This window comes from Pelodiscus sinensis, chromosome 18 (genome assembly GCF_052426305.1).
Source record: "Pelodiscus sinensis isolate ZL-2025 chromosome 18, ASM5242630v1, whole genome shotgun sequence".
Lineage (NCBI taxonomy): Eukaryota > Metazoa > Chordata > Testudines > Trionychidae > Pelodiscus > Pelodiscus sinensis.
The window spans coordinates 7,529,870-7,547,835 of record NC_143069.1 but is presented as its reverse complement, the minus strand read 5'-3'; the positions used below and the strand labels follow the sequence as shown (position 1 = coordinate 7,547,835).

At 69.4% G+C, this 17,966-nt stretch overlaps 1 protein-coding gene across 1 annotated transcript; it reads left to right on the top strand.

Moving 5' to 3' along the window:
• Positions 1-325: 325 nt before the first annotated feature.
• LOC102455887 (adenosine deaminase domain-containing protein 2-like) lies at positions 326-16,873 on the top strand. Its single transcript, XM_075914392.2, has 10 exons — positions 326-476; positions 6,525-6,719; positions 8,242-8,367; positions 8,886-9,011; positions 10,471-10,621; positions 11,703-11,870; positions 12,602-12,816; positions 15,529-15,763; positions 16,168-16,300; positions 16,629-16,873. Exons 2-10 carry the CDS (start codon positions 6,530-6,532, stop codon positions 16,737-16,739), a joined length of 1,455 nt encoding a protein of 484 aa, XP_075770507.2. The 5' UTR covers positions 326-476; positions 6,525-6,529; the 3' UTR covers positions 16,740-16,873.
• The last annotated feature ends 1,093 nt before the right edge of the window (positions 16,874-17,966 follow it).

Below are 17,966 nucleotides of genomic sequence, written 5' to 3'. Positions count from 1 at the left end.
ACCCCAAGGGGAGGTCTCTGGGTCACTGCAACTCCCCCCCACTGCACCCCAAGGGGAGGTCTCCGGGTCACTGCAACTCCCCCCCACTGCACCCCAAGGGGAGGTCTCTGGGTCACTGCAACTCCCCCCCCCACTGCACCCCAAGGGGAGGTCTCCGGGTCACTGCAACTCCCCCCCCCCACTGCACCCCAAGAGGAGGTCTCTGGGTCACTGCAACTCCCCCCCCACTGCACCCCAAGGGGAGGTCTCTGGGTCACTGCGGCTCCCGCCCAAAGCTGCGGAAGGGGAGGGGGAAGGGAAAGAGGAGGGGGAGGGGGAGGGGAGAGGTTCCTTCTTAGGCTCGAATCGCTCAGACACTCGGGGATCTGTCTCGCCTTCCTATTGGCCGAGTGCGAAGGGGCGGGGCCTCGAGGCTCCCGGGGCCGGGAGCGGCACGTGCCACTGCCACGTGGAGGCTGCAGCCTGCGGACCGGAGGGTAAAAGTGTCGGGGGTCAGCTGAGCCCCCCAACTCCCCCAGCCAGCCCCCCGCCCCCAGCCCCACTGCTGTACCCCCAGCCAGCCCCCCTCTGCCCCCCAGCCCCACTGCTGTACCCCCAGCAAGCCCCCCTCTGCCCCCCAGCCCCACTGCTGTACCCCCAGCCAGCCCCCCTCTGCCCCCCAGCCCCACTGCTGTACCCCCAGCCAGCCCCCCTCTGCCCCCCAGCCCCACTGCTGTACCCCCAGCCAGCCCCCCTCTGCCCCCCAGCCCCACTGCTGTACCCCCAGCAAGCCCCCCTCTGCCCCCCGCCCCCCAGCCCCACTGCTGTACCCCCAGCCAGCCCCCCTCTGCCCCCCAGCCCCACTGCTGTACCCCCAGCAAGCCCCCCTCTGCCCCCCGCCCCCCAGCCCCACTGCTGTACCCCCAGCCAGCCCCCCTCTGCCCCCCAGCCCCACTGCTGTACCCCCAGCCAGCCCCCCTCTGCCCCCCGCCCCCCAGCCCCACAGCTGTACCCCCAGCCAGCCCCCCTCTGCCCCCCGCCCCCCAGCCCCACTGCTGTACCCCCAGCCACCCCCCTCTGCCCCCCGCCCCCCAGCCCCACTGCTGTACCCCCAGCCAGCCCCCCTCTGCCCCCCGCCCCCCAGCCCCACTGCTGTACCCCCAGCCACCCCCCTCTGCCCCCCGCCCCCCAGCCCCACTGCTGTACCCCCAGCCAGCCCCCCTCTGCCCCCCGCCCCACAGCCCCACTGCTGTACCCCCAGCCAGCCCCCCTCTGCCCCCCGCCCCCCAGCCCCACTGCTGTACCCCCAGCCACCCCCCTCTGCCCCCCGCCCCCCAGCCCCACAGCTGTACCCCCAGCCAGCCCCCCTCTGCCCCCCGCCCCCCAGCCCCACTGCTGTACCCCCAGCCACCCCCCTCTGCCCCCCGCCCCCCAGCCCCACTGCTGTACCCCCAGCCAGCCCCCCTCTGCCCCCCGCCCCACAGCCCCACTGCTGTACCCCCAGCCACCCCCCTCTGCCCCCCGCCCCCCAGCCCCACGGCTGTACCCCCAGCCAGCCCCCCTCTGCCCCCCGCCCCCCAGCCCCACTGCTGTACCCCCAGCCAGCCCCCCTCTGCCCCCCGCCCCCCAGCCCCACTGCTGTACCCCCAGCCAGCCCCCCTCTGCCCCCCGCCCCCCAGCCCCACTGCTGTACCCCCAGCCAGCCCCCCTCTGCCCCCAGCCCCACTGCTGTACCCCCAGCCAGCCCCCCTCTGCCCCCCAGCCCCACTGCTGTACCCCCAGCCAGCCCCCCTCTGCCCCCCGCCCCCCAGCCCCACTGCTGTACCCCCAGCCACCCCCCTCTGCCCCCCGCCCCCCAGCCCCACTGCTGTACCCCCAGCCAGCCCCCCTCTGCCCCCCGCCCCCCAGCCCCACTGCTGTACCCCCAGCCACCCTCCTCTGCCCCCCGCCCCCCAGCCCCACTGCTGTACCCCCAGCCAGTCCCCCTCTGCCCCCCACCCCCCAGCCCCACTGCTGTACCCCCAGCCAGCCCCCCTCTGCCCCCCGCCCCCCAGCCCCACTGCTGTACCCCCAGCCAGCCCCCCTCTGCCCCCCGCCCCCCAGCCCCACTGCTGTACCCCCAGCCACCCCCCTCTGCCCCCCGCCCCCCAGCCCCACTGCTGTACCCCCAGCCACCCCCCTCTGCCCCCCGCCCCCCAGCCCCACAGCTGTACCCCCAGCCAGCCCCCCTCTGCCCCCCGCCCCCCAGCCCCACTGCTGTACCCCCAGCCACCCCCCTCTGCCCCCCGCCCCCCAGCCCCACTGCTGTACCCCCAGCCAGCCCCCCTCTGCCCCCCGCCCCCCAGCCCCACAGCTGTACCCCCAGCCAGCCCCCCTCTGCCCCCCGCCCCCCAGCCCCACAGCTGTACCCCCAGCCAGCCCCCCTCTGCCCCCCGCCCCCCAGGCCCACTGCTGTACCCCCAGCCACCCCCCTCTGCCCCCCGCCCCCCAGCCCCACTGCTGTACCCCCAGCCACCGCCCTCTGCCCCCCGCCCCCCAGCCCCACTGCTGTACCCCCAGCCAGCCCCCCTCTGCCCCCCGCCCCCCAGCCCCACTGCTGTACCCCCAGCCAGCCCCCCTCTGCCCCCCGCCCCCCAGCCCCACTGCTGTACCCCCAGCCAGCCCCCCTCTGCCCCCCGCCCCCCAGCCCCACTGCTGTACCCCCAGCCAGCCCCCCTCTGCCCCCAGCCCCACTGCTGTACCCCCAGCCAGCCCCCCTCTGCCCCCCAGCCCCACTGCTGTACCCCCAGCCAGCCCCCCTCTGCCCCCCGCCCCCCAGCCCCACTGCTGTACCCCCAGCCACCCCCCTCTGCCCCCCGCCCCCCAGCCCCACTGCTGTACCCCCAGCCACCCTCCTCTGCCCCCCGCCCCCCAGCCCCACTGCTGTACCCCCAGCCAGCCCCCCTCTGCCCCCCGCCCCCCAGCCCCACTGCTGTACCCCCAGCCAGCCCCCCTCTGCCCCCCGCCCCCCAGCCCCACTGCTGTACCCCCAGCCAGCCCCCCTCTGCCCCCCGCCCCCAGCCCCACTGCTGTACCCCCAGCCAGCCCCCCTCTGCCCCCTGCCCCCCAGCCCCACTGCTGTACCCCCAGCCAGCCCCCCTCTGCCCCCAGCCCCACTGCTGTACCCCCAGCCAGCCCCCCTCTGCCCCCCGCCCCCCAGCCCCACTGCTGTACCCCCAGCCACCCCCCTCTGCCCCCCGCCCCCCAGCCCCACTGCTGTACCCCCAGCCAGCCCCCCTCTGCCCCCCGCCCCCCAGCCCCACTGCTGTACCCCCAGCCACCCTCCTCTGCCCCCCGCCCCCCAGCCCCACTGCTGTACCCCCAGCCAGCCCCCCTCTGCCCCCCGCTCCCCAGCCCCACTGCTGTACCCCCAGCCAGCCCCCCTCTGCCCCCCGCCCCCCAGCCCCACTGCTGTACCCCCAGCCAGCCCCCCTCTGCCCCCCGCCCCCCAGCCCCACTGCTGTACCCCCAGCCAGCCCCCCTCTGCCCCCCGCCCCCAGCCCCACTGCTGTACCCCCAGCCAGCCCCCCTCTGCCCCCCGCCCCCCAGCCCCACTGCTGTACCCCCAGCCAGCCCCCCTCTGCCCCCCAGCCCCACTGCTGTACCCCCAGCCAGCCCCCCTCTGCCCCCCGCCCCCCAGCCCCACTGCTGTACCCCCAGCCACCCCCCTCTGCCCCCCGCCCCCCAGCCCCACTGCTGTACCCCCAGCCAGCCCCCCTCTGCCCCCCGCCCCCCAGCCCCACTGCTGTACCCCCAGCCAGCCCCCCTCTGCCCCCCGCCCCCCAGCCCCACTGCTGTACCCCCAGCCAGCCCCCCTCTGCCCCCCGCCCCCCAGCCCCACTGCTGTACCCCCAGCCAGCCCCCCTCTGCCCCCCGCCCCCCAGCCCCACTGCTGTACCCCCAGCCAGCCCCCCTCTGCCCCCCGCCCCCCAGCCCCACTGCTGTACCCCCAGCCACCCCCCTCTGCCCCCCGCCCCCCAGCCCCACTGCTGTACCCCCAGCCAGCCCCCCTTTGCCCCCCGCCCCCCAGCCTCACTGCTGTACCCCCAGCCACCCCCCTCTGCCCCCCGCCCCCCAGCCCCACAGCTGTACCCCCAGCCAGCCCCCCTCTGCCCCCCGCCCCCCAGCCCCACTGCTGTACCCCCAGCCAGCCCCCCTCTGCCCCCCGCCCCCAGGCCCACTGCTGTACCCCCAGCCACCCCCCTCTGCCCCCCGCCCCCCAGCCCCACTGCTGTACCCCCAGCCAGCCCCCCTCTGCCCCCCGCCCCCCAGCCCCACTGCTGTACCCCCAGCCAGCCCCCCTCTGCCCCCCGCCCCCCAGCCCCACTGCTGTACTCCCAGCCGCCCCCCTCTGCCCCCCGCCCCCCAGCCCCACTGCTGTACCCCCAGCCAGCCCCCCTCTGCCCCCCGCCCCCCAGCCCCACTGCTGTACCCCCAGCCAGCCCCCCTCTGCCCCCCGCCCCCCAGCCCCACTGCTGTACCCCCAGCCAGCCCCCCTCTGCCCCCCGCCCCCCAGCCCCACTGCTGTACCCCCAGCCAGCCCCCCTCTGCACCCCGCCCCCCAGCCCCACTGCTGTACCCCCAGCCAGCCCCCCTCTGCCCCCCGCCCCCCAGCCCCACTGCTGTACCCCCAGCCAGCCCCCCTCTGCACCCCGCCCCCAGCCCCACTGCTGTACCCCCAGCCTGCCCCCCTCTGCCCCCCGCCCCCCAGCCCCACTGCTGTACCCCCAGCCACCCCCCTTTGCCCCCCGCCCCCCAGCCCCACTGCTGTACCCCCAGCCAGCCCCCCTCTGCCCCCCGCCCCCCAGCCCCACTGCTGTACCCCCAGCCAGCCCCCCTCTGCCCCCCGCCCCCCAGCCCCACTGCTGTACCCCCAGCCAGCCCCCCTCTGCCCCCCGCCCCCCAGCCCCACTGCTGTACCCCCAGCCAGCCCCCCTCTGCCCCCCGCCCCCCAGCCCCACTGCTGTACCCCCAGCCACCGCCCTCTGCCCCCCGCCCCCCAGCCCCACTGCTGTACCCCCAGCCAGCCCCCCTCTGCCCCCCGCCCCCCAGCCCCACTGCTGTACCCCCAGCCAGCCCCCCTCTGCCCCCCGCCCCCCAGCCCCACTGCTGTACCCCCAGCCAGCCCCCCTCTGCCCCCCGCCCTCCAGCCCCACTGCTGTACCCCCAGCCAGTGCCCCTCTGCCCCCCGCCCGCCAGCCCCACTGCTGTACCCCCAGCCATCCCCCCTCTGGCCCCCTGCCCGCCAGCCCCACTGCTGTACTCCCAGCCAGCCCCCCTCTGGCCCCCTGCCCGCCAGCCCCACTGCTGTACCCCCAGCCAGCCCCCCTCTGCCCCCCGCCCCCCAGCCCCACTGCTGTACCCCCAGCCAGCCCCCCTCTGGCCCTCCAGTACCCCCCGACTTCCTTCTGCCCCCCTCTGGCCCCCAAACTCCCCAGCGACCTCTCCTCCAGCCCCCATATGTCCCCAGACCACCTTCCAGCCCCCAATACCTCCTGCTCCCCCATACACTGAGCCAGACTCTCTCTAGACCCCCAATACCCTCCCCTTCCTTCTGTCCCCCCTCTGGCTCCCCATTCCCCCTACTGTGTGTGGGGAGGGGTGTGACAGCCTGCCGCCGCCAAGCAACCCTTGTTCACGGTGGACAGGACTGCCCCTGGGGGCAGAGGCTGCTGGACAGCGTGAGCCAGGACCGAGCAGTCCCGGCTCGCACTGGTCCGGGACGCTGCGCCTCTGCATTTTCAATGTAGTAAGATCCCGGCAGCTCAGTCCCAGCTCGAGCAGGCTCCAGCAGCTACCCCTCTGGGGCTCTGCAGAGCAGCCCTTATCGACTAATCGTGTAGTCGATTCAAATTGTATCCACTATACGATTAGCCAGGTAACCACCATTTAACTCTGGCCCCCAATGTTTCTCAGTCTCCCCCCTTCTGTCCCCAATACTCCCACCTTCCCCTTTCCAGCCCTCCCTCTCCAGCCCCCAGTACCTCCCAGCCTCCCACCTGCCTCAGTACCTCCCAGCCTCCCACCTGCCTCAGTACCTCCCAGCCCCCTGCCCCTACCTTCCAGGCCCCTAATACATCCCAGCCCTCTGCCCCAAAGACCTAGCTCTCCAAATTCCTCTCAGATCCACCACTGCACCTTCCAGTCTCCACATACCTCTCATCCTCCCCTCCCCTCCCCATCTCCTAGGCCCCAAACATCTCTCACTTCCACGTCCCTCCAGCCCTTCCTATCCCCTTGCTCCCAAATACCTTCCGTCCTCACCTCACCCCCCAACATCTCTGATCCTTCCCCCAAATACCTCTTAAAAGCCGGCTCCCCTGAGCACTGGCTCCTGACCCCACCCCCCAGTGTAAACGTAACTGCTCACTAAAATTTCCAGCAGTTACACGTTCACATGCACAAAGGCCAGTTCACATCCCTAGTGCTGATCTCAGCCTTGGCTGCTACTAACCTCCCCCCCCGCCCTTGCTGCTGTCTGGCCCACGGCTGGGTTGTCATTTCAGCTGGCATGGAGGGGGCTCCACTCGAGGGTTGCAAGAAACGCCGGCTGGCGGCATCTCTCTGGAGACAGCCCTCGCCCCCAGGGGAGTGCCTGGACTCGGAGGGGAAGGACCCGGGGCCCGAGAGGCCCCTGCCCGGCTCTTCAGGTTGCACCTCCTGGCCAGTGGATGCTGCAGTGCAGGAGGCAGCTGGTGGGGGTGAGTGGGGCTGAGCAAATATTGGGGCTGGATTAAGCCGGTCCTGAGTCCTAGGTGCATGGTGGCCTTGGGCTCTGCCCTCTCACCGTCTGTACCCCGCATCGTGGCAGAGCATCGGGGAGGCCCCTCCCCCAGGAGTGGCAGCAGGTCGCTCTAGGGATGCAAAGGGACGGCCCTTGGAGCTGGAGTGTGTCTGCTGGGGTGGGGGCAGGCAGAGTGGGCCTGCTGCACTCCCCCTCACCTGTCACACAGCAGAAGGGTGGGGGGGTGGCTGTGTATGAGGGAGGCAGGGATGCAGTGGGGGTGTGCAGAGGGGTGGGACTGGCTGTAGGAGGGAGGCAGGCGTGCAGAGGGGTGGGGGTGGGGTGCAGAAGGGTGGGGGTGGCTGTGTATGAGGGAGGTGTGGGAGTGTGGTGCAGAGTTGTGCGGGTCGCTCTGTCTGAGGGAGGCAGGGATGCAGTGGGGGTGTGCAGAGGGGTGGGACTGGCTGTGTATGAGGGAGGCAGGGGGCAGTGTGGGGGGCGGGGTGGGGGTGGCTCTGTATGAGGGAGGCAGGGGGCAGTGTGGGGGGCGGGGTGCAGAGGGGCGGGGGGTGGCTCTGTATGAGGGAGGCAGGGGGCAGTGTGGGGGGTGGGGGGCGGGGTGCAGAGGGGCGGGGGTGGCTCTGTATGAGGGAGGCAGGGGGCAGTGTGGGGGGCGGGGGGGGGGGCGGGGGGCGGGGTGCAGAGGGGCGGGGATGGCTCTGTATGAGGGAGGCAGGGGGCAGTGTGGGGGGGCAGGGGGGGCAGTGTGGGGGGCGGGGTGGTTGTGTATGAGGGAGGCAGGGGGCAGTGTGGGGGGCGGGGGTGGGTGCGGGGGGCGGGGTGCAGAGGGGCGGGGGGGGGGGCTCTGTATGTAAGGGAGGCAGGGGGCAGTGTGGGGGGCGGGGTGGTTGTGTATGAGGGAGGCAGGGGGCAGTGTGGGGAGGGGGGCAGGGGGGGGGCAGGGGGGTGTGGGTGGCCGGGGTGGGGGGCAGGAGGGGGCAGTGTGGGGGGGGGGCAGAGGGGCGGGGGTGGCTCTGTATGAGGGAGGCAGGGGGCAGTGTGGGGGGCGGGGTGGTTGTGTATGAGGGAGGCAGGGGGCAGTGTGGGGGGCAGGGGTGGCTCTGTATGAGGGAGGGAGAGGGCAGTGTGGGGGGCGGGGTGGTTGTGTATGAGGGAGGCAGCGGGCAGTGTGGGGGGCGGGGTGGCTCTGTATGAGGGAGGCAGGGGGCAGTGTGGGGGGCAGGGGTGGCTCTGTATGAGGGAGGGAGAGGGCAGTGTGGGGGGCGGGGTGGTTGTGTATGAGGGAGGCAGGGGGCAGTGTGGGGGTGGGGTGCAGAGGGGCGGGGGTGGGTCTGTATGAGGGAGGCAGCGGGCAGTGTGGGGGGGTTCGGAGGGGCGGGGGAGGTTGTGTACAAGGGAGGTAGGGCTGCAGAGGGTTTAGGCGGGAGATTCCTGGCTGTATCTGACCCTTCCCATGCCGATGCCTGTGCCCTCTGCAGATTCCTGCTTGGTGCCGATTCCACCCTGTGACCCTCCTGAGGGGCAGTTCCCGAGAAGATGCACCAGGCCCCAGGGTAGCCCCAGGGTGCTGCTCAGCCTGGACACCCAGCGCCCCCAGAGCCCTGGTAAGTGGGTATGTGACTCCCAGGAGAGCAGCAGTGGGAAGCTGGCCCAGAAAGCCTGAGGTGGGGGGGCGGCAAGACCCCCCAGCTAGTGCTGGGAGTTAGCGGCAAAGCTGGGAACAAAACCCAGGAGTCTAGTTCCCGGTGCCGCCCTTCTCCAACCACTAGGCACCAAGCCCCTTCCAGAGCCGGGAGTAGAGCCCCAGAGTCTGGGCGGGGGGCAGCTCTGGTGCTCCTTAAGACAAGGTGTGCCCCTCCCCAGCCGGCAGCTTGGGACCTTTTCTCGTGCTGCCTGTAGCCAGGCCCGGCCTCAGGGCCCGAGCTGTGTCCAGAGGACGTCACCGTGGCGTCACGTCATGTGCGCTCCCCCGCCCTGACCCCGTCGCCTGCCCCCGCCCACTCTGACCAGTTGCCTCTGTCCTGATCCCACTCTGCGGTCCCTTGCTGCAGCATCCGGGCTGAGCCCCTCGATGCCCAGGGGCCGGATGTGCTCTCTTCACTTTCCTCCCCCCTCACTCCAGAAACCGTGTCCCCCGACGTGACTCAGTGCGCGGCCCTCACCAGCGACACCTTTGACTGGCTCCTGGCGGCCGACCCGCAGTACCGGAGCTGTAAGAGCAGCCTGGCAGCCTTCCTGCTGGAGCGAGGTGAGGAGCTGGCTGCCCCCACCCTCAGGGTTGGGTGGCGCCCAGGGGAGTTCTCACTTCCCCCGTGCCTTGAATAAACCCCTTGAGCAGATGCTGCCCGGCAGCAGGTGGCTGACCCGCTCTGCCTGCGGCCTTGGCTGGACCCGGACAGCGCTGTGCTCGGCACTGGTGGGTGGGCGTGGGGTCAGTGGACTGCAGACAGTCCTCCTCTGTGTGGGGTTCCTGGTGCGTTCTCTGGTGGGCGGGCGTGGGGTCAGTGGACTGCAGACAGTCCTCCGCAGTGTGGGGTTCCTGGTGCGTTCTCTGGTGGGTGGGCGTGGGGTCAGTGGACTGCAGACAGTCCTCCTCTGTGTGGGGTGCCTGGTGCGTTCTCTGGTGGGTGGGCGTGGGGTCAGTGGACTGCAGACAGTCCTCCTCTGTGTGGGGTTCCTGGTGCGTTCTCTGGTGGGCGGGCGTGGGGTCAGTGGACTGCAGACAGTCCTCCGCAGTGTGGGGTGCCTGGTGCGTTCTCTGGTGGGTGGGCGTGGGGTCAGAGGACTGCAGACAGTCCTCCTCTGTGTGGGGTGCCTGGTGCGTTCTCTGGTGGGTGGGCGTGGGGTCAGTGGACCGCAGACAGTCCTCCTCTGTGTGGGGTTCCTGGTGCGTTCTCTGGTGGGTGGGCGTGGGGTCAGTGGACTGCAGACAGTCCTCCTCTGTGTGGGGTGCCTGGTGCGTTCTCTGGTGGGTGGGCGTGGGGTCAGTGGACCGCAGACAGTCCTCCGCAGTGTGGGGTGCCTGGTGCGTTCTCTGGTGGGTGGGCGTGGGGTCAGTGGACTGCAGACAGTCCTCCGTAGTGTGGGGTTCCTGGTGCGTTCTCTGGTGGGCGGGCGTGGGGTCAGTGGACCGCAGACAGTCCTCCGCAGTGTGGGGTGCCTGGTGCGTTCTCTGGTGGGTGGGCGTGGGGTCAGTGGACCGCAGACAGTCCTCCGCAGGGTGGGGTGCCTGGTGCGTTCTCTGGTGGGTGGGCGTGGGGTCAGTGGACTGCAGACAGTCCTCCGCAGTGTGGGGTGCCTGGTGCGTTCTCTGGTGGGTGGGCGTGGGGTCAGAGGACTGCAGACAGTCCTCCGCAGTGTGGGGTGCCTGGTGCGTTCTCTGGTGGGTGGAGCCAGGACTCCTGGGTTCTGTTCCCCGCCGGAGAGGGAATGAGCTAGGAAATTTGCCCTCTTCGAAATGCTGTTTTGAACAGCTGCACAGCTTGGTCGTCTCAGGAGACTTGGCTACGCTGCTGAAGTCGGAGCTCCCAGCTCCCGCCCCCTCCCTTCCCTGAGCTGGGCCTACAACCCAAGGGTCCAGGCCCCCAGCCCCCTCCTCTGATTACTAACCTGGAGGATTCGCTGTAGTTTGGGGCTGGAGCAGAGATGAGGGCAGGTCATCCCTGGCCCTGCTGCCTCCTCGCCCTGCACTGTGCGTCTCCCGGCAGAGGTGGTGGACGCCCAGCAGGGCTGCAGGAGGCGGTTTGAGCTGGTGGCGCTGGGCGCCGGCGATACCTGCTACGGCGGCTGGCTGGAATTCAGTGGGCGGCGGCTCCATGACATGCACGGCCTGGTGATGGCTCGCCGGGCACTGCGGAGGTGAGATGTGCCTGGGACTGGGCTAGTAATGGGGCCGGGGACGGCCAATGGGTCTGGAGGAGCCAGCCTATACCAGGGAGGGGCCCAGTCAAGGATGGATCCTAGTAGTTGTATTAGGAGACTCTGTCCTTCCCATAGTCAGACCCTCCCCTCCCACTCTAACCACTAGACTCCACTCCCAGAGCTGAGGATGGAACCCAAGTGTCCTGGGTCCCCACACCCCCGCCAACCATTAGATTCCATTCCTCTCTCAGATCTGGGGATAGCAGCCCCTCCTGCTCTAACCACTAGACCCCACTGCCCTCCCAGAGCTGAGGATAGAACCCAGGAATGTGCCTGGTCTGACTCCATTGTACTGCTCACCCCTTCCCTCCTGGGCCCTGTCGGGGCAGGGGAGAGGGGTCCTGGGGGAGGAGAGGAACTGAGGGTGTTCGGTGGGCTTGGTGCCCTGTGGGGGAAGTTGGGAAGGCAGGTGCTCGCTTTTAAATAGGCAGGGATGGGGAGGACCCTGGTCTTCTGTTTGCCTGTGGGTTTTCTACGGAGGGCTTGGGGAGGGGAATGCTGCTGCTTGTGTAACCTGGCCAGTGGGGCAGGGTGTGATCACAAGAGCGTGCGAGGTCTGGGCCTGCCAGTGGGGCAGGGTGTGATCACAAGAGCGTGCGAGGTCTGGGCCTGGCAATGGGGCAGGGTGTGATCACAAGAGCGTGCGAGGTCCGGGCCTGGAAATGGGGCAGGGTGTGATCACAAGAGCGTGCGAGGTCTGGGCCTGGCAATGGGACAGGGTGTGATCACAAGAGCGTGCGAGGTCTGGGCCTGGCAATGGGGCAGGGAGGTGTGATCTGCACCTAGTGTCAATTCTAGGGTTTTGGTGCCAGGGGGAAGAGGGGGCGGGAAGACATCTGGGCCTTGAGGCCGAGTCAGGATTATATGGGCAGGGGCTGGGGGAGTCTAACGTGGATGGGGCAGGAGGAGCGATTGGTTCCAGGTTTGGGGGCACACACAGGCAGGTGCTGGAGGGCGGGGCTCTGAGCTCTTGTGGGTCTGGTCCTGGCTGTGACGGGGGATCTCTGCCCCTAAGCAGGTACCTGTACAAACAGCTGCTGCTGTGGGACAGGCTGGAGCACCCGGCGGAGCAGGGGAAATGCATCTTCCAGCCCGCGGCAGGCGGGGGGCTGCTGGCGCTCAAGCCCAAGGTCTTTGTGCACCTCTACCTGAACTGCATGCCCACGGGGGCCTCGGAGACCGCCCCGTGAGTGGGGGAGGCAGGGAAAAGGGCCTGAGGGGTGGGGCAGGACTGGGGAGTGGCAGGGCCGTGCTGTGAGACACAGGTGCGGGGGACGGGCAGGGAGCAGGCCTGTGGTCAACAGGGTGGCGAGGGAAGCACAAGAGTGGGGCAGATCTGGGAGCAGGGACAGGGTGGTGCTGTGGGGCCGTGGGGATTGGTAGAGCTGGGGAAAAAGCTAGGGTGCGGCAGGGCTGGCGGGTGGATCTGAGGGGCAGTACTGGGTGGTGGAGCAGAGATGTGGGGCCAAGGGGTGGGGTGGACATGTGTGGGGCAGTGCAGGGGAACAGTGCTTTGGAGAGTGAGGGGCTGCTGGAGACAGAGACATGTTTTGGCGCTGGGGGGTGGCTGCCGGTGGGAGAGAGGTGGGGCTTTGGGCCAGAGATGTGGGTCAGTGCAGAGGGTGCTTCTGGGGGGCAGGGCTGGGTGGCAGACGTGTGTGGCAGTGCTGCTGTGGGACAGGGGGTTCAGAGACATTGGCTGCTGCTGGGGGGCAGGAGCTGGAGGCAGAGATGTGGGGCAGTGCTGCTGTGGGGCAGAGGGGTGGGGCTGGAGGCCGTTGATTTTTTCTCCCCAAAAATCAGCCTTCTTTCTAGTGGCTGTGACTTAAAATAAATCCCAAGCTGCCCCGGGCCTGGTGCTCCTGTCCCCTGCCCCCCATGACCCACAGTGCCCATCCCCCGCCCTGCCCCCTGCAGCATCCTGTTCCCTGGGAGGAATCCATCCATCAGGCTCTACATCCACGCCAAGGGCCTGCTGGGATCCATCCACAGCTGCCCCCCCAGCGTGCTGGCTGCCCGCGTCTGCTGCGCCTCCGGCAGTGACAAGCTGAGCCGTTGGAGCGTGCTGGGCCTGCAGGGGGCGCTCCTCAGCCACTTCCTGGAGCCCCTGTACCTCTCGAGCATCATCCTAGGTGAGACATGTGGGCAGGGGTGGGGGCTCAGCAGGGGGCTGTGTGGGGGGAGCGAGATGGGGGTTCAGCAGGGGGCTGTGTGGGGGGAGCGAGATGGGGGTTCAGCAGGGGGCTATGTGGGGGGAGCGGGATGGGGGTTCAGCACGGGGCTATGGGGGTTCAGCAGGGGGCTATGTGGGGGGAGCGGGATGGGGGCTCAGCAGGGGGCTATGTGGGGGGAGCGGGATGGGGGCTCAGCAGGGGGCTATGTGGGGGGAGCGGGGTGGGGGTTCAGCAGGGGGCTATGCGGGGTGGGGGTTCAGCAGGGGGCTATGTGGGGGGAGCGGGATGGGGGTTCAGCAGGGGGCTATGCGGGGTGGGGGCTCAGCAGGGGGCTATGTGGGGGGAGCGGGATGGGGGCTCAGCAGGGGGCTATGCGGGGTGGGGGTTCAGCAGGGGGCTATGTGGGGGGAGTGGGATGGGGGTTCAGCAGGGGGCTATGTGGGGGGAGTGGGATGGGGGCTCAGCAGGGGGCTATGTGGGGGGAGCGGGATGGCGGTTCAGCAGGGGGCTATGCGGGGTGGGGGTTCAGCAGGGGGCTATGTGGGGGGAGCGGGATGGGGGTTCAGCAGGGGGCTATGCGGGGGAGCGGGATGGGGCTCAGCAGGGGGCTATGTGGGGGGAGTGGGATGGGGGTTCAGCAGGGGGCTGTGTGGGGGGAGCGGGATGGGGGTTCAGCAGGGGGCTATGCGGGGTGGGGGTTCAGCAGGGGGCTATGTGGGGGGAGCGGGATGGGGGCTCAGCAGGGCGCTATGTGGGGGGAGTGGGATGGGGGCTCAGCAGGGGGCTATGTGGGGGGAGCGGGGTGGGGGTTCAGCAGGGGGCTATGCGGGGTGGGGGTTCAGCAGGGGGCTATGTGGGGGGAGTGGGATGGGGGTTCAGCAGGGGGCTATGTGGGGGGAGCGGGGTGGGGGTTCAGCAGGGGGCTATGTGGGGGGAGCGGGGTGGGGGTTCAGCAGGGGGCTATGTGGGGGGAGCGGGGTGGGGGTTCAGCAGGGGGCTATGCGGGGGAGCGGGATGGGGGTTCAGCAGGGGGCTATGCGGGGGAGCGGGATGGGGGCTCAGCAGGGGGCTATGTGGGGGGAGCGGGATGGGGGTTCAGCAGGGGGCTATGTGGGGGGAGCGGGATGGGGGTTCAGCAGGGGGCTGTGTGGGGGGAGCGGGATGGGGGCTCAGGAGGGGGCTGTGTGGGGGGAGCGGGGTGGGGGCTCAGCAGGGGGCTATGTGGGGGGAGCGGGATGGGGGTTCAGCAGGGGGCTATGTGGGGGGAGCGGGATGGGGGCTCAGGAGGGGGCTGTGTGGGGGGAGCGGGGTGGGGGCTCAGCAGGGGGCTATGTGGGGGGAGCGGGATGGGGGCTCAGCAGGGGGCTATGTGGGGGGAGCGGGATGGGGGTTCAGCAGGGGGCTATGTGGGGGGAGCGGGATGGGGGCTCAGCAGGGGGCTATGCGGGGTGGGGGTTCAGCAGGGGGCTATGTGGGGGGAGCGGGATGGGGGTTCAGCAGGGGGCTATGTGGGGGGAGCGGGATGGGGGCTCAGCAGGGGGCTATGTGGGGGGAGCGGGATGGGGGCTCAGCAGGGGGCTATGTGGGGGGAGCGGGATGGGGGCTCAGCAGGGGGCTATGTGGGGGGAGCGGGGTGGGGGTTCAGCAGGGGGCTATGTGGGGGGAGCGGGATGGGGGCTCAGCAGGGGGCTGTGTGGGGGGAGCGGGATGGGGGCTCAGCAGGGGGCTGTGTGGGGGGAGCGGGATGGGGGCTCAGCAGGGGGCTGTGTGGGGGGAGCGGGATGGGGGCTCAGCAGGGGGCTGTGTGGGGGGAGCGGGGAGGGGGCTCAGCAGGGGGCTATGTGGGGGGAGCGGGATGGGGGTTCAGCAGGGGGCTATGTGGGGGGAGCGGGATGGGGGCTCAGCAGGGGGCTATGTGGGGGGAGCGGGATGGGGGCTCAGCAGGGGGCTATGCGGGGTGGGGGTTCAGCAGGGGGCTGTGTGGGGGGAGCGGGATGGGGGCTCAGCAGGGGGCTATGCGGGGGAGCGGGATGGGGGCTCAGCAGGGGGCTATGCGGGGTGGGGGTTCAGCAGGGGGCTATGTGGGGGGAGCGGGATGGGGGCTCAGCAGGGGGCTATGTGGGGGGAGCGGGATGGGGGCTCAGCAGGGGGCTATGCGGGGTGGGGGTTCAGCAGGGGGCTATGCGGGGGGAGCGGGATGGGGGTTCAGCAGGGGGCTATGCGGGGGAGCGGGATGGGGGCTCAGCAGGGGGCTATGTGGGGGGAGCGGGGTGGGGGCTCAGCAGGGGGCTGTGTGGGGGGAGCGGGGAGGGGGCTCAGCAGGGGGCTATGTGGGGGGAGCGGGATGGGGGCTCAGCAGGGGGCTGTGTGGGGGGAGCGGGGAGGGGGCTCAGCAGGGGGCTATGTGGGGGGAGCGGGATGGGGGTTCAGCAGGGGGCTGTGTGGGGGGAGCGGGGAGGGGGCTCAGCAGAAGGCTGGGGGGGGCCGGGGCTCAGCAGGGGGCTATGTGGGGGGAGTGGGATGGGGGCTCAGCAGGGGGCTGTGTGGGGGGAGCGGGGAGGGGGCTCAGCAGAAGGCTGGGGGGGGCCGGGGCTCAGCTGGGGGGCTTGGTAGCTTGGAAAGGCCACACAGCAGTGGCCCTGCAGCTGCCTCTCTCCTCCCCCTGCCCAGCGGACTCCGGCCCCGCGCAGCCCGCCCTGGACTGGGTCATCAACAAGCGGCTGCAGCTGGGCCCGGAGGCGGGGCTGCCGGCCCCTTACGCCCAGCATCAGGCCTGCTTCTTCCTGGGGCCCAGCCTCAGCCAGCTCCGCCCCAGCGCCGAGAGCCCCAGGCTGAGCCTCAGCTGGTGCCGTGGGGACGCCGCGCCCCAGTGGGTGGATGGCACCACTGGCCTGACCGTGCTGAAGTGAGTAGGGGGCAGGGCTCCTCTGGGTCTCCCACACCTCCTGGCTGGTCCTGTAGGGGCAGCACTGCCCATGGGGTGGGGGACGGGGTGGGGGTTGCTGCTTCCTGAAACCCGGTTCCTCTGCTGTGATCCCCCTTGGGCACAGTGCTGGGGGGGGGGGCGTGTCTTCCTCCTGCAGCACCCCCCCTCTGGGCCCTCCCCCGCCAAACCTGTCCCCCCTGGAGCTCGGGGTGCCGGAAATGGGCACTGGAGCCTGGTCCCCCTCCACTGCAGCCACAGCTCCAAGCCGCCCCAGCCCAGGGGTGGCCCAAGCGAGCGGCTCCCTTCCCAGCGGGGGAGAACGGCGGCAGGCAGGGGGTCTGCAGCTGCCCAGGCCCCCGCTGAGCATCTCCTTCCTCCCCTAGAGACCCTGCCCTGGAGGGCCAGGCCAGCCGGAGCCGGATCTGCAAGCTGGCTATGCTGTGCTGCTTCCGACAGGTGGCGCAGGCCATGCACAGGAGTGACCTGCTGGCGCTGCCCACTTACCACCAAGCCAAGGTTGGGTGCTGCAGGGCGAGGGATGGACGGGAAACATGGTGGGAGCCAGCCCTCCTGGGGTCTATGCCAGGCTCCGGGAGGGGAGTGGGGTCTAGTGGTTACAGGAAGAGGGGCTGAGGGGCAGCAGGACTCCTGTGTGTTGTCCCCATGCCTGCCCCTAACTCTGCATGTGACATTAGCCCGATCACTTCCCCAGCTCTGTGCCCCCTCCCCCCCCGGACATGGCGCTGGTTCTGACCTAGGTGAGACCTAAACCTCTTTGCTCAGGAGTCTGGTAGCTCTGCGGTGCCTTGGCCAGGTCACAGCCTGATTCTCTCCCCCTCTTTAGGCCCAGGCGGCATCTTACCAGAGCGCCAAGGGACGGTTCTTCGCTCACCTGACCGCCCAAGGGCTGGGCAAATGGCCTCAGAAGCATCTGGTGGACAACTTCACCGGCTAGGGAGCGAAATATCTTGGCCACCTGCCCTCCCGGAAAGGCCTGGGACGCCTGAAAGAGGGACATCCAGATGGGGTGTGTGTGGGGGGAGTCTGGTCTGAAAGCTTGAAAAATAAAAAGAAAATGTGTCACTCCCACCCCTCTGGATCTAAGTGTGAGACAGAATCGAAGAGCAATTTCTGTCCTGCCCTGCTTCAACATGCTCATTCCTGCAAGCAGGGACAGACAGACACACCACGCTCGTCCCTGGCAGCTGGGACAGACAGACACACCACGCTCGTCCCTGGCAGCTGGGACAGACAGACACACCACGCTCGTCCCTGGCAGCTGGGACAGACAGACACACCACGCTCATGTAGCTGGAACAGACAGACACACCACGCTCATGTAGCTGGGACAGACAGACACACCACACTCGTCCCTGGCAGCTGGGACAGACAGACACACCACGCTCGTCCCTGGCAGCTGGGACCTGCCAGAAAGTCTCTCTGGTCCGGGAAGGAATAGCAGACTGGCCCTTTTGCTGTGGTTTGCTGGACGGAGTTGGGCATGTGGGAAATAGGTCAATGGAGGGATGATAGGAGTTACTATAAAGAACTTTCTGGGTGTCTGGCTGGTGAGTCTTGCCCACATGCTCAGGGTTTAGCTGATTGCCATATTTGGGGTCGGGAAGGAATTTTCCTCCAGGGTAGATTGGCAGAGGCCCTGGAGGTTTTTCGCCTTCCTCTGTAGCATGGGGTACAGATCACAGCTGGAGGATTCTCTGCATCTTGGGGCCTTCAAAGTATTTGAAGGCTTCAATATCTGAGATCTAGGTGAGAGGATTATTCTGGGAGGGGTGGGTGAGATTCTGTGGCCTGCACTGTACAGGGGGGTGAGACTAGATGATCATAATGGTCCCTTCTGACCTTAAAGTCTATGAGTCTATGTGTTGATGGTGGCTGCGAATGACCCTCAGTAAAGCATGTTGTGAAGGGCGTCTGGAATGCCCGACACCTGACTATTCCTAACTTAAGACCTGGGCCTGCTGGGGGACTGTGTGTGAGTCCTCTCCCTGCTCCGTGCCTCAGTTTCGCCATCTGTGACATGGAGCTAAGGCTGCTGAACTGTCTTGCAGTGCCTGGGGTGGCTGGTGACAGTCAAGCCTAGGCGGGCAGGCTGCTGTTCAGAGCATTTATTTCAAAGACAGTAAGATACATAAGAGGGCTGCCAATTAATTGCAGTTAACGC